The following is a 15,013-nucleotide window of genomic DNA, read 5'->3' on the forward strand; positions in this document are numbered from 1 at the left end:
TGAGCCCCAAACATTATTCTTCCTATCCTTTACTAATAATTTATTGCTGCTGCTATTATTCAGATTCTCATGGATGGCAGGTCAGTTTCATAACAAGTTGCCTAACCTATGAGCAAATAATAATGACTTCACTCAACACCTGGCCCTATTCATTTGGTAACACAGAACAGTAAGACAACAAAAGAAACCTTGATCAATGAAAGGAAAAATCCTGTAGAATGAGAGAAAAGTATTTGCAAATGATGCGACCAACAAGTGGCTAATATCAAAAAAAAAATACAAACAGCTCATACAACTCAAGATTAAAAAAAAAAAAAAGTCCAAAAACTGGGCAGAAGACCTGAATGATAGAAAGACCTAAAAGAAATACACATGGCCAACAGGAACATGAAAAGATGCTCAAAACCACAGAAGAAAAGAAGATCAAAACCACAATATGATATCACCTCACTACACCTGTCAGAATGGCTAGCATTCAAAAAGACCAAAAATAACAAATGCTGATGAGAATATCAAGAAAAGGGAACCTTTGTACACTGTTGGTGGAAACATAAATTAGTACAGCCACTGTGGAAAACAGTATGGAGGTTACTCAAAAATAAAAATAGAACTACCATATGACCGAGCAATTCCAGTCCTGGTATATATCAAAAAAAAAAAAAAAAAACAAGAGCACCAATTTTAAAAGGTACATGAACCCCAGTGTTCATTTACAGTTGCCACAATAGGGAAGCAACCTAAGTGTCCATCAGGACATGAATGGACACAGAAAATGTGATATATAGATATAGATATACACATACATACAATGGAATGCTCCTTAGCCATAACAAAAAAAGAAAAACAGAATTTTGTCACTTACAACCACATGGATGGACTTGGGGGATATTATGCTAAGTGAAATTAGTAAGACAGGGAAAAATAAGTACTACATGATATCACTTATATGTGAAATCTAAGAAATAGTATAAATGAATCTATATACAAAACAGAAACAGACTCACAGACATAGAAAACAAACTCAAGGTTACCAAAGGGGAAAAGGATGTAGGTGGGGAGGGATAAATTAGGAGTATGAGATTAACAGATACAAACCACTATATACAAAATAGATAAGCAACAAGAATTTACTGTATAGTACAAGGAATTATACCCCATATCTTATAATGACCTTCAATGGAATATAATCTAAAAAAATTACTATTCTATACATCTGTAACTAACACAATATTGTAAATATTCAATATCTACTTCAATTAAATAATTTGTAAAACTTTCTGTAAAAAAAACAGTGATATACTTTTGAGTAAATTATTTACACTATTTCCAAACAGTTTTTTATTTTAGGGCCTCACCCACGACATATGGAGGTTCCCAAGCTAAGGGTCAAATCAGAGCTGTAGCCACTGTCCTACACCACAGTCACAACAATGCCATATCTGAGCTGCATCTGCGACATACACCACAGCTCATGGCAATGCCAGATCCTTAACCCACTGAGCAAGGGCAGGGATTGAACCTGCAACCTCATGAATGCTAATCAGATTCATTTCTCCTGAGCCACGATGGGAACTCCCCTGATCAGTGTTTTAAATAATATATTTTACCACATTGGGAAGTTTAATACATTTTAAATAATATATTTTACCACATTGGGAAGTTTAATACATTTCTTAACTATTGCTTTTATATCTCTTCATTTATACAGTTTTGTAATAAATTTTCTCTTGTAATTTCTACACTTCATATTTGTTTTTTATTTAGTTATTAACCTGGTTCTCATAATATAGAAATCTCTTATATTTCTATTCAGTGTTGCCTATTTTTATTTGCAAAATATTCAATCCATTTATAATCTTTTAATATTCACATAGTTGTCTTTGCCATATAAAAATAGTGACTATTGTTTAGGAAATAATTGGGATAAGACATAATTATATGCACTGGAGAGTATAGGAATTTACATCATCTGGTCTCAAAATAGTTGACTATTTAACAATATTAATGTCGTCTGTATTATCATTCTATTAGTTATTCCAATTTCACCTTCCAATCCTAACTAAATCTAAAAACCTTAGTATTAAGTAAATTGGGGTGTGTATGGCCAAATCCAGATGTTAGAAGCTTCATATTCTCAAAAGTGCCTGGGCAATTTTCTTAATTTTGTTTATTCTTCAAGGTATACAGACACTGAGAAACTAAGTGAGCTTGAATATTGGTACCTATGTATGTTAGAAGAGGGGTCTTTGAGAGTCACTACCAAAGAGAAGAGTATCCAACATTTTCTTTTATAGCCAGACCTGTGGCATATGGAAATTCCTAGAATCAGCATCAAATCAGATTCAGCTGCAGACCTACACCACAGCCACAGCAACACAGGATCAGAGCCACCTCTGCAAACTACACCTCAGCTTGTGACAACACCAGATCCTTACCCCACTGAGTGAGACCAGGGATCAGATCACATCCTCACAGAGACAACATTGGGTCCTTAACATGCTGAGCCATAATGAGAACTCCCAGCATTTTATTTTAATGGAAAATGTGTGGAGTTCCTGTCGTGGCTCAGCAGGTTAAGAACCCAACTAGTATCCATGAGGATGAGGGTTCGATCCCTGCCCTTGCTCAGTGGGTTAAAGGATATGGCATTGCTGCGAGCAGCGATGTAGGTCACAGACACTTCTCAGATCTGGCGTTGCCATGGCTATGGTGGAGGGCGGCAGCTGCAGCTCCAATTCGACCCCTAGCCTGGGAACTTCCATGTACCACGTATGCAGCCCTTTAAAAAAAAAGAAGGGGGGGGAGAAAGGAAAAAGGAACGAAGGAGGGAAGGAAGGAAGGAAGAAAATGTGCCCAGTATGCAAGATTTCAGCCTTTACCAAGATCTTCAGTAGTAACTGAGAAAGATATTACATTCCAATGCTGAATTCACTCCTCCCTAACATTTTAGGTTGCTTAGAGCAAGGGACTTTATTTTAAAAAAACTGACCAGCTCAGAACAGAGTCTTTGAAAAATGCTTTCACAGTGAATACTGAAATCATCAACTATACTGAAAAAGATTTGTGAAAAATATAAAGAGGTTAGTTTTCCAAGAATAGTCAAGATGAATCTGAATTTCTTGTATTGTGTGTTAAATACCTCTTTTTGAAACTTAAAACCTTACCAAACAGTCTCCTCATTGCCACCTTCATCTCCTTATTTCTAAATGTATAGATAATAGGATTCATAAAAGGAGTAATAAGAGTATCAAAGATGGCTAAAAACTTATCTATGGGTAAAGTAGGGAATGGCCACACGTAGACAATAATACAAGGACCAAAGAAAAAGACCACCACAGTGATGTGAGCCGAGAGAGTGGAGAGGGCCTTGGATGAACCACTTGAAGTGTGTTTGCGAACCGTGACCAGGATGAAGATGTAAGATATAATCAAGATAAAGAAGGTGCCGATGGAGATGAAACCACTATTGGCAGTGACCAAAAACTCCAGTCTGTATGTGTCTGTGCATGCAAGTTTGATGAACCGAGAAAAATCACAATAAAAGCTATCCATTTTGTTGGGACCACAAAAGGGTAAATTTACAACAAAAGCCAGTTGAGCCATAGAGTGGATGAGTCCAATGGTCCAAGCAATAGCCGAAAGAGAAATGCACATTCTTAGGCTCATGATGGTCAGGTAGTGGAGGGGCTTACAGATAGCAACATATCTGTCATAAGCCATGACTATGAGAAGTACCATTTCTGTACCACCAACAGTGTGAATAAAGAACATCTGAGTTATGCACCCCTTCAAGGAGATGACTTTATGTTTTCTGAAAAGGTCAAAAATCATCTTTGGGGTTGCAGTGCTGGAAACACCTGTGTCAATGAAGGAGAGATTTGCCAACAAACAGTACATGGGGGAATGTAAATGATGATCTGAGAAGATGATTGTGAGCACAATGAGAATGTTTCCTAGCATACTTGCTATATAAAATATTGTGAAAAACAGAAAAAGAAGAATCTGGATCTCCCAAGAAGTGGTGAGCCCCAGCAACAAAAATTCAGACACCACTGAGTGGTTTCCTCCATCCATCAACTTCATATGCAAGGCTGACCAAGAAGTTACCTGAGGACCATAACAGGGAGAAAAACAGAATTCATAAGTTGAGAGGAGATTTCCAGCTATAGCATTGCACAGATGTCAAAAACTAAAGATCACTCTGCCACTGTACACAGTTACTTAGAGATGGCATAGTATAAGAATCACAAAGAGCCAGAATCCAAAATTTTCCATGCCTACATCTTTGGTATCATTAAATCATGTGCCCTAAATTGAGTTTGGGCTTTAGTGTATGATCAAGAAAATAAAATGTAGGGGGTTCCCACCATGGCTCAGAGGTAACGAATCTGACTAGTATCCATGAGGATGTAGGTTCAATCCCTGGCCTCGCTCAGTGGGTCAGGGATCTGGCGTTGTGACGAGCTATGGTGTAGGTCGCAGATGAGGCTAAGATCCCACGTTGCTGTGGCTGTGGCATAGCTGGCAGCTGTAGATCCAATTCGACTCCTAGCCTGGGAACTTCCATATGCCACAGGTGTGGCCCAAAAAAGTGAAAGAAATAAAAAGAAAATATAGACAAAGGCACATAAGAATTTAAAGAGAGATGTATCAGGAAATAGAGACCAAAAAATAAATAAAATAAGTCCAACCCTATTAATCTTCCCAAATATAAAAATGTGCATATTATGTAGTTTATTTAAACAGTTTATTCATTTTCCTTCTTAAGTTTAATGGTCTGGAGAGATAGACGTAAAATGTTAGTTAAAAATGAGGAATCACAAACCAGACTGCTGGATTTAAACTTGACTCACCTACTTGCCCTACTGCTTACACTGATCTTAGACAAGTTACTTAATCATACTGTGTCTAAGTTTACTCAGATGTTAAACTGAAGTGAAAATAGTCTGGCCTCGAAAACTGTTGTAAGAAAAGAAGTTAGCACAGAAAAAGCCTTTGACAAAATCCAACACCAATTTCTGATGAAAAAAAAAAAACCTTCAGAAAATGGGCATAGCGGGAACCTACCTCAACATAATAAAGGCCCATATGTGACAAACCAACAACTAACATCATTTCCAATGGTGAAAAGCTGAAAGAATTCCTGCTGAGATCAGGAACAAGACAAGGATGTCCACTCTCGCCACTACTATTCAACATAGTTTTGGAAGTCCTAGCCATGGCAATCAGAGAAGTAAAAGAAATAAAAGGAATCCAAATTGGAAAGGAAGAAGTAAAACTATCATTAATTGCAGATGACATGATACTATACCTAGAGAATCCTAAAGACTCTACCAGAATACTGTTAGAGCTCATCCATGACTTTGGCAAAGTCGCAGGATACAAAATTAATACACAGAAATTGATGGCATTTCTATATGCTAACAATCAAATATCAGAAAGAGAAATTAGGCAGGCAATCCCATTTACCATCGCATCCAAACGAATAAAATAACTAGGAGTAAACCTACTTAAAGAGACAAAAGACCTGTACTCTGAAAACCATAAGACACTGATGAAAGAAATCAAAGAGGACACAAATATTTGGAAAGACATACCATGCTGTTAGATTGGAAGAGTCAATATTATCAAAATGACTATTACTACCCAAGGCAATCTACAGATTCAATGCAATCCCTATCAAATTACCAAGGTCGTTTTTCACAGAACTCAAACAAAATATTTTAATGTTTGTTTGGAAGCACAGAAGATCCAGAAAAGCCAAAGACATCCTGAAAAAGAAAAATGGAGCTGGAGGAATCAGGCTCCCAGACTTCAGACTATACTACAAAGCAACAATAATCAAAACCATATAGTACTGGCACAAAGACAGAAATAAAGATCAGTGGAACAGGAGAGAAAGACCAGAATTAAACCCGCACACCTACAGTCAACTAATCTATGACAAAGGAGGTGAGAATATACAATGGAGAAAAGGCAGCCTGTTCAATAAGTGGTGCTGGGAAATCTGGACAGCCACATGGAAAAGAATGAAATTAGAGCACTCCCTAACACCATACACAAAAATAAACTCCAAATGGATTAAAGACCTAGATAGAAGACCAGACACTATAAAACTCTTAGAGGAAAACATAGGCCAAATGCTCTCCCACATAAACAACAGCTGCATCTTCTCAGATCCACCTCTTAGAGTAGTGACAGTAAAAACAAAAGTAAACAAATGAGACCTAATTAAACTTAAAAGTTTCTGCACAGCAAAGGAAACCCTAAACAAAATGAAAAGACAACCCACAGAATGGGAGAAAATCTTTGCAAATGAATCGACTGACAAGGGATTTATCTCCAAAATTTATAAACACATTCTGCAGCTCCATACCAAGAAACCAAACAACCCATCAAAAAATGGGCAGAAGACCTAAACAGACAGTTCTCCAAAGAAGACATACAGATGGCCAAAAAACACATGAAAAGATGTTCAATATCATTCATCATTAGAGAAATGCAAATCAAAACCACTATGAGGTACCACCTTACACCAGCCAGAATGGCCATCATCAAAAAGTCTACAAACATTAAGTCCTAGAGAGGGCGTGGAAAAAAGGAACCCTGTTACACTGTTGGTGGGATTGTAAGTTGGTGCAACCTCTGTGGAAAACAGGATGGAGATTCCTCAGAAAACTAAACATAGAACTACTATTTGATCCAGCAATCCCACTCCTGGGCATCTATCCTAAGAAAACCATGACTCGCAAAGACACATGTACTCCAATGTTCATTGCAGCACTGTTTGCAATAGCCAAGACATGGAAACAACCTAAAAGTCCATCGACAGAGGAGTGGATCAAGAAGATGTGGTACATATACACAATGGAATATTACTCAGCCATTAAAAGGAATGAAATACTGGCATTTTTAGCAACATGGATGGACCTAGAAATTATCATGCTAAGTAAAGTCAGTCAGACAATGAGACACCAACATCAAATGCTTTCACTGACATGTGGAATCTGAAAAAAGGACACAATGAACTTCTTTGCAGAACAGATACTGACTCACAGACTTTGAAAAACTTATGGTTTCCAAAGGAGACAGTTCAAGGGGTGGGGGATGCACTGGAGTTGTGGGATGAAAATCCTATAAAATTGGATTGTGATGATCATTGTACAACTATAAATGTAATAAATTCATTGAATAATAAAAAAAAGAAAAAGAAAAAAAAATGACCCACAAAAAAAAAAAAAGAGCAGTTTGACACAAAGCAAGAACTCAGTAACTGTTAGCCGTGGAGATACTATTATAATCATCTTTTGTGGCACTAAACTCTACTGGTAGAACTAATTCTCAAACTGCTCCTTTTGTCTTTCCCTGGTTTTTCATCACTTGTTCACTATATAAATAATAACATTATTTAAGATCTTATCTTTTTATCTTTACCTAATGGGCTTTCTCTGTATTCTAATTATTCCTTCCCCCAAATCATGACCACTATGTGAAAAGAAATATATATGAAAATTAGCAGTTTTTCCATCATAAAAATGCTATTTGAATCTGAGGAGGTAGGTCATTCATCCCCTAGTTCTGTTCTAAACTGCATGGTCATATTTCCCACAGCCCACTACATTCTATCACCTAGGTGCTTATACATTAGTGAAATTTCACATGACTACAACAAAACTAATAATCATCTCTCCAGTTCATCTTTTCCTCCAGATATATTGTAATACTGCAAGCATCTCATCCATTCTTCTCATATCTTCATTTGCTTTCACTAATCATCACTAAAATCCTACCATACAAGAAAATCAATCTCTCCTCATCTAACCTGAGTATGGCCATCAGATGACTTTTCCAAAGTATTTTTTTTCAAAGTACTTTTTCAAAGTAGCACTTTGACTATATAACTACCACCATCCAGAATGTCCAATGGTTCTCATTGCCTTTAAAAGTACAAATTCCTAATTTATAATGTGCTGCTATAACTTGGCTCCATACCATCTTTCCATAGAAAGAAGCATCATCCTGTGCTTCTAGTTTCATCATTTGTTCCCCCTTAACACTGTCTGCTCTATTGCCCATTGAGGGCCACCTCCTTATTTCCTTGCAGCCTGATAGTTATCCCTCCACCTTATTAAGACGGGTCTCATGAAGATCACCAAATACCTCAGAGTAACTAAATCTCTATCCTTCTGATGTCTCTGCACCATCTTATGCTGTTCACCCTTTCCTGCTTTCTGAGAAATATTGTAGTTAATAGGCTTTGCAAAGACTTTGTCAACTCTCTCCCTGTTGGTATTATCTATTCTCAGGATGAACCTAAAGAACATTACTCCTCAAATAAGAATTCTAACTAGTCATTAACATAGGGAAGGACTTAAATCCTTACAGACTTAAGTTCCCATGATGTTGTACACCTGAAACTAATGTAATGTTACATGTCAATTGTACTTCAGTTTTTAAAAAATTAAAAAGACTAGACAAAAGAGGAGTATTCAGATGAAAGACTGAGAATAACTAGATGTAGCAAATAAGGAGCAGTGTGGACATTACTGAAGGTGGAATTGTTACTCCTTTGGAGAAGAAATAGATTTATTTTTGTGTGTCTTGTCTATATTTGACAAAAAAGATCAAAGGTCATTCCTATTACATGAGCTGGAGACATTTCTGTTCATTGAACACACAAAAATATTCATAAGGAAAAAGTAAGTGATCCAAAGGCTCAGATCCAACTATGTCTAGATACTTACAACACAGCACGACAATGGGAAAGAAATTATGTATACATGTATGTGTAACTGGGTCCCCATGCTGTACAGTGGAAAGAAAGTGTGTTGGGGGAAATAACAATAAAAAAAATCTAATGCTAATATAACTTTATTCTGAAATATTCACTTTCAGATAGCTCAGCAAGACCATCTTACTTAATATTCTCCTTTTCTAGGCATTCTTATGCAGGCACAATAGAAAAAAATTATTACTAGAGCCATTAACATAAGGAAGGACCCAAATCCTTGTAGCTTAAAGGCCAAAGGGCAGGTCAAAGCTACATACACAATGTACAGCTTAACTTTAAGTATCTGCAAATGTGTAAATCTTAAAATTCACTTTGGACATCCTTTTGAGGGTTTTAATAAGTGGTTTTCTCCAAACCCTCAGAAATTATTTAGGATGATCATTTTAGACCATTTACTTCTGCTGAAAACTCGTTAGAGATAGAAATTATTATTACTCACCAGATACTGATCTTTTATACACATGAAAAATGCCAGAGGATTCATAAACTAAATCTTTTGGTCATTGACATAATTTTTTTTGTCTTTTTGCCATTTCTTGGGCCGCTCCTGCACCATATGGAGGTTCCCAGGCTAAGGGCTGAATCAGAGCTGTAGCTGCCGGCCTATGCCACAGCCACAGCAACGCAGGATCCTTAACCCACTGAGCAAGGCCAGGGATGGAACCCGCAACCTCATGGTTCCTAGTTGGATTCATTAACCACCGTGCCATGATGGGAACTCCAGCAACATAATTTTTTAAAACTATTACACCTCTGCTTAATCTTATGATATCCAGGATAAACACTTTTCTTTTCTCAACTCCTTTTTTAACACGTTAGCAGTTCTTTGATTCTCTTCATTATCTACACATCATTTCTATTTTCTTAATGTGTTCATGAATCTTGGCTATAAACATTAATAATAGTCTACCTAATCAATAAATATAATTATTTCCTGAATCTTGCAGGTCATACTTTTATTTATTCTGATCTCATATTGGTTTTAGAAAACATTAATACATTAATATTACATGTTATATAATATTACATATATTATATCTATACTATACCCTCTGGAAATAAAATGCTATAGGTAAGAATATTTTTATTTCTCATGATAAATCATATGTTATAAATGCATTTAAACTGAGAATGTCCCTATTCTTTCACATGATTTCAACTAAGACATTTCTTCAAGTTGTGTCCTACCATAAATGCTATTATTTTTTAATCTCATTGATAATTTCCTACAGTGTGCAAATATCAAAATTTATAATATTAATTTCCTTTCTAAAAGCTTATAGCTTCTAAAAATCTTTCATATCTTTTGTTGCACAATAGCAGGGAAGAGAATAAGAAAGAGGAATATGATTCATATTTCACAGATAAGAAAATAAGGACCAGTCTCTTCTAAGTTCCTAGCCTCCAAAGCATCTTTTCTAGATCCTTTTCAATTAAACCATTTATATGTTGAACTACTTCTACATGAAGTTTGAGGGGGAAAAAAATCAATGCAGTTACCTACGTTAATATAAAACCCAAATTTAATAACTTGCGTAATATTTTTATTTCAGTTATGTATGTTCCTAATTACATCATGCTTCCTGAGCATTCCAGGCTGCTACAGTTCTCCCATCTTTAACCTGGGTCTTGCACACCAGAAAGAGACATCAACATCTTGACACTCAGCTTCTTATATGTTGCCTATACTTGATATTCTTAGTTCCCTATGGTGAATGAGAATTATAGTTTACTGCATTCCACCGTCTGCCTCATCCACGTTGTGTCAAAAACAACACAAATGAATATTTCCTGAGCCCTAGAAATTATTCATATCTAGTAATAAAGATACCATTAATCCTATTTGCAAAGAAAGGCAATAAGAACCAGAACTCTTCCTTACCTGAATTAGACCAAAGAATCTATTCCCCTTAGACAGATCAATTCCCTCCAAATTGTCTGAGAAGATGAAGATTCCATTATATAAAAGCTATAATTTCTAAAAGAGAAAAATAAGAATTAGTCTGATAGATTCTAAGATCCAAATGACAGGAATTGAAAGTTTGTAAAAGACAGAAACTGAAAACATCACTTAGGAATTCATCTGCTATGAAAAACTAAAAGGAAATACAACATAGAGAAATAGAAAGGAAAGGTAAATAGAGAAAATGAAAATGTCATGCTTTTCCTCCTCCCTGGGACACCCTCTTCTGGTCAAAATCCCAGCCTTCATTCACCATCCAGCTAAGTGCTATCTCCTCCAAAAAATCTTCGCCCAAACCCTTAACAAGAGCCGCGGTTTTATTCATCTTGATACTTCTTTTTGTGCCTTTCTCAGAATACATAAAACAAATATGTCAAATAACAGTTAAACTATAGATTAAGTTATGAGGGGAAAAAATTACCAAGCAATCATTGGAAAGAGACCCAAGGATAGATCAGATTAATTTTCTCTCTCCTAAACAGTGAAGCATTTGTTGTACATACATTTTACATGATCATGCTGGAAATAGGGACATTTTTCTAGGTTCAGGAAATGGAAATTTCACATTCTGACTGAGATTATAACCTTCTCAAAACAAAGGGTGTAATATTGTTTTTATCAACTTAAAAAAAATCTAATTAGCATTTGGTGACCAAATGTTTGTGTGAGTCTTGGGAATAGCCAGAAATCCTCATTGATTGGATTTTCCTGGGAATTATGCCTCAGTCCATACTGATTTTCACCCAGGAAACAAAGAGAACAAAAGAACAGAAGAAAGACGGTAGCTTCTTGGTACTAGATTTAATGATGCCTTAGAATGATGTGTAGAAATTTCTTTTGCTTTAAAATGAGTCAACAGAATTAACTGACTACAAAACCTAACACTTTAGATTGTTTGAGAATCAGCAGGAAAGGAAAGGAATATTGTTCTACTCTAATACTAATGAAACACTCTCTTCAATAAGAACAAGGAGGTAACAGCAAATGAGAAACCATAGAACATAAAGTTATCTCTTACTTAAGCAATTGTGGCTTTCTAGATGCTTTTCAGTCCCCTGAGACTCAAAATCCAGGACCTTGGACTACAAAAATTTTTCACCAGAGTGCTATCAAGTCATAAAATGTTAATTACTCAAGTATAAGAGAAATTGTTATGCCAGAAGGGGTGTGTGTGTGTGTGTGTGTGTGTGTGTGTGTGTGTGTGTTTATCTTTTCCATATATATAGCCTTCCTTCACCACATTTTATATAATATGTTCTTATACTTTTCTTTTATTATCCTATTATCTTTTTCTCTGCTACTATTATTATCATTCTTCTTTGGGTTTATTGCTTCATATTAACTCTAATAAAGAATTACAAATAGTTCCAACACCACCTTGCCATAACCTGATCACTAAAAACAAACAGCAATTGTGCTCATACAAAGCAAATGGTCAATATTTATTTTAAAATGCTTGAATAATTTTTTCTGATATAGCTTAGAATAATTTATACAATTAATCAATATGTCCAAATGGTTCATTCCTCATAAACATGGCCTCTACCTATAATCAGCTGATGTATATAAGAATTCAGTGATTTAAAGCTATTGTTTGAGCTTTACATATTTGTAGAGAAGATAAAAATAGACTTCAAAAATGCATCTATGTGCTATTTGTAAGACACTACCTAAAGACACATAAGTCAAGAAAAGATGAAAATAAAATAATAGGAAAATGATATATCAAAAAAGGTTCAATTCACTGGAAACATTTTAAATTTGTATGAAACTAATATTATAGTCTCAAAACATATAAAGCAAAAATTGAGTAAATACATTTCCTGAAGTACCTGCCAAGGTACAGTGGATTAAGAATCTGACTGGAGGGAGTTCCCGTCTTGGTGCAGTGGTTAACGAATCCGACTAGGAACCATGAGGTTGCAGGTTGGGTCCCTGCACTTGCTCAGTGGGTTGACGATCCGGCGTTGCCGTGAGCTGTGGTGTAGGTTGCAGACGCGGCTCGGATCCCGCGTTGCTGTGGCTCTGGCATAGGTCGGAGACTACAACTCTGATTGGACCCCTAGCCTGGGAACCTCCATATGCCGTGGGAGTGGCCCAAGAAATAGCAAAAAGACAAAAAAAAAAAAAAGAAAAGAATCTGACTGGAGGAGTTCCCATCATGACTCAGCAGTTAGCGAACCTGACTAGCATCCATGAGGATACAGGATTGATCCCTGGTCTCGCCCAGTGGGTTAAGGATCTGGCATTGCTGCGAGCTATGGTGTAGATCACAGACATGGCTTGGATCTGGCATTGCTCTGGCTCTGGCATAGGCCAGCAGCTAGAGCTCTGATTGGACTCTTAGACTGGGAACCTCCATGCACCTCGGGAGCAGCCCTAAAAAGACAAAAAGACCAAAAAAAAGAGAGATAATCTGCCTGGAATGGTTTGGGTTGCTGCAGAGGTGCAGGTTCAATCCCCAGCCCAGAACAGTGAGTTAAGGATCCAGTGGTCCTGCAGCTATAGCATAGGTCACAGCTGCTGCTCAGATTCAATCCCTGGCCCAGGTGCAGCCACTAAAAAAAAATTCCAGAGCACCCAGATACCTACAACAAAAACTGACAGACATAAAAAGAGAAATTGATGGGACTACAGTAATAGTAGACTTTAACACCCCACTCACATCAATGGACAGATCCGCTAGACAGAAAATTGGTAAGACAACAGAGATCCTAAATGACACAATAGAAAAGTTGGACTTAATCAAAATTTTCAGGACATTACATCCAAAAATATCAGAATATACATTCTTCTCAAGTGCACATGGAACATTCTCAAGGATTGATCATGTACTGAAGCATAAAGCTAACCTCTACAAATTTAAGAGTATAGAAATTATTTCAAGTATCTTCTCTGACTACAATGGCATGAAAGTAGAAATCAACCATAGGAAAAGAAATGAGAAAAAATCTAACAAAATGGAGACTAAACAACACACTACTAAAAAACCAATGGGTCAATGAGGAAATAAAGAAGGAAATTAAAAAATACCTTGAGACAAATGATAATGAAGACACAACCTCTCAAAATCTACGGGATGCCACAAAAGCAGTGCTCAGAGGGAAATTCATAGCAATTCAGGCCTTCCTGCAAAAAGAAGAAAAATCTCAAATCAACAACTTAACCTACCACCTAAATGAATTAAAAAAAGAACAAACAAAACCTAAAGTCAGCAGAAGGAAGGAAACCATAAAGATCAAAGAAGAAATCAATAAAATAGAGATTTAAAAAAACAATAGAAGAAATCAATAAGACCAAGAGCTAGTTCTTTGAAAAGGTAAACAAAATTGACAAACCTCTGGCTAGACTCACCAAGAAGAGGAGAGAAAAAACTCAAATAAACAAAATAAGAAATGAAAAAGGAGAAATCACAACACATACGGCAGAAATACAAAAAAACCATAAGAGAGTACTATGAACATTTGTATGCCAACAAATTTGACAACCTAGAAAAAAATGGGCAACCTTCTAGAGACTTACAGCCTGCCAAAACTGAATCAAGAAGAAATAGATCAACTGAACAGACCAATCACTGGAAATGAAATTGATTATGTCACAAAAACACTCCCTAAGAGTCCAGGACCAGATGGCTTCACAGGTGAATTCCTCCAAACATACAAAGAAGAACTTATACCAATCCTCCTTAAACCTTTCCAAAATGTTGAAGAAGGAACATTCCCAAAGACATTCAATGATGCCACCATCACCCTAATACAAAAACCAGATAAAAATACCACCGAAAAAGAAAACTATCAGCCAATATCTTCAATGAATACAGATGCAAAATTTTTCAACAAAATCTTAGCCAATCAAATCCAACAACATATAGAAAAGATCATACATCATGACCAAGTGGGATTCATCCCAGGTGCACAAGGATGGTTCAACATATGCGAATCAATCAACGTCATACACCACATTAAACAAAGAAAATTCAAAAACCACATGATCATCTCAGTAGATGCAGAAAAAGCATTTGACAAAGTCCAACATCCATTCCTGATCAAAACTCTTACCAAAGTGGCTATAGAGGGAATATACCTTAACATAATCAAAGCTATTTATGAGAAACCCATAACAAATATAATACTCAATGGAGAAAAGCTGAAAGCCTTCCCACTAAAATCTGTAACAAGACAAGGCTGTCTACTTTCACTACTTTTATGCAACATAGTATTGCACAGCATTCAGACAAACAAAAGAAATAAAAGTATCCA

General features: G+C 36.2%; 1 protein-coding gene across 1 annotated transcript; it reads right to left on the reverse strand.

Moving 5' to 3' along the window:
- Nucleotides 1-440: 440 nt before the first annotated feature.
- On the reverse strand, nucleotides 441-4,074 carry LOC125135922 (olfactory receptor 4F3/4F16/4F29-like; the record flags this gene model as incomplete). The annotated part of the gene is made up of 2 exons (XM_047796433.1): nucleotides 3,170-4,074; nucleotides 441-456 (listed from the first exon to the last, which is right to left on the reverse strand). Coding segments are annotated over exons 1-2 (921 nt in total), but the record flags the coding sequence as incomplete, so codon positions are not given.
- Between the last annotated feature and the right edge of the window lie 10,939 nt (nucleotides 4,075-15,013).

This window comes from Phacochoerus africanus, chromosome 9 (assembly GCF_016906955.1).
Source record: "Phacochoerus africanus isolate WHEZ1 chromosome 9, ROS_Pafr_v1, whole genome shotgun sequence".
Classification (NCBI taxonomy): Eukaryota; Metazoa; Chordata; class Mammalia; order Artiodactyla; family Suidae; genus Phacochoerus; species Phacochoerus africanus.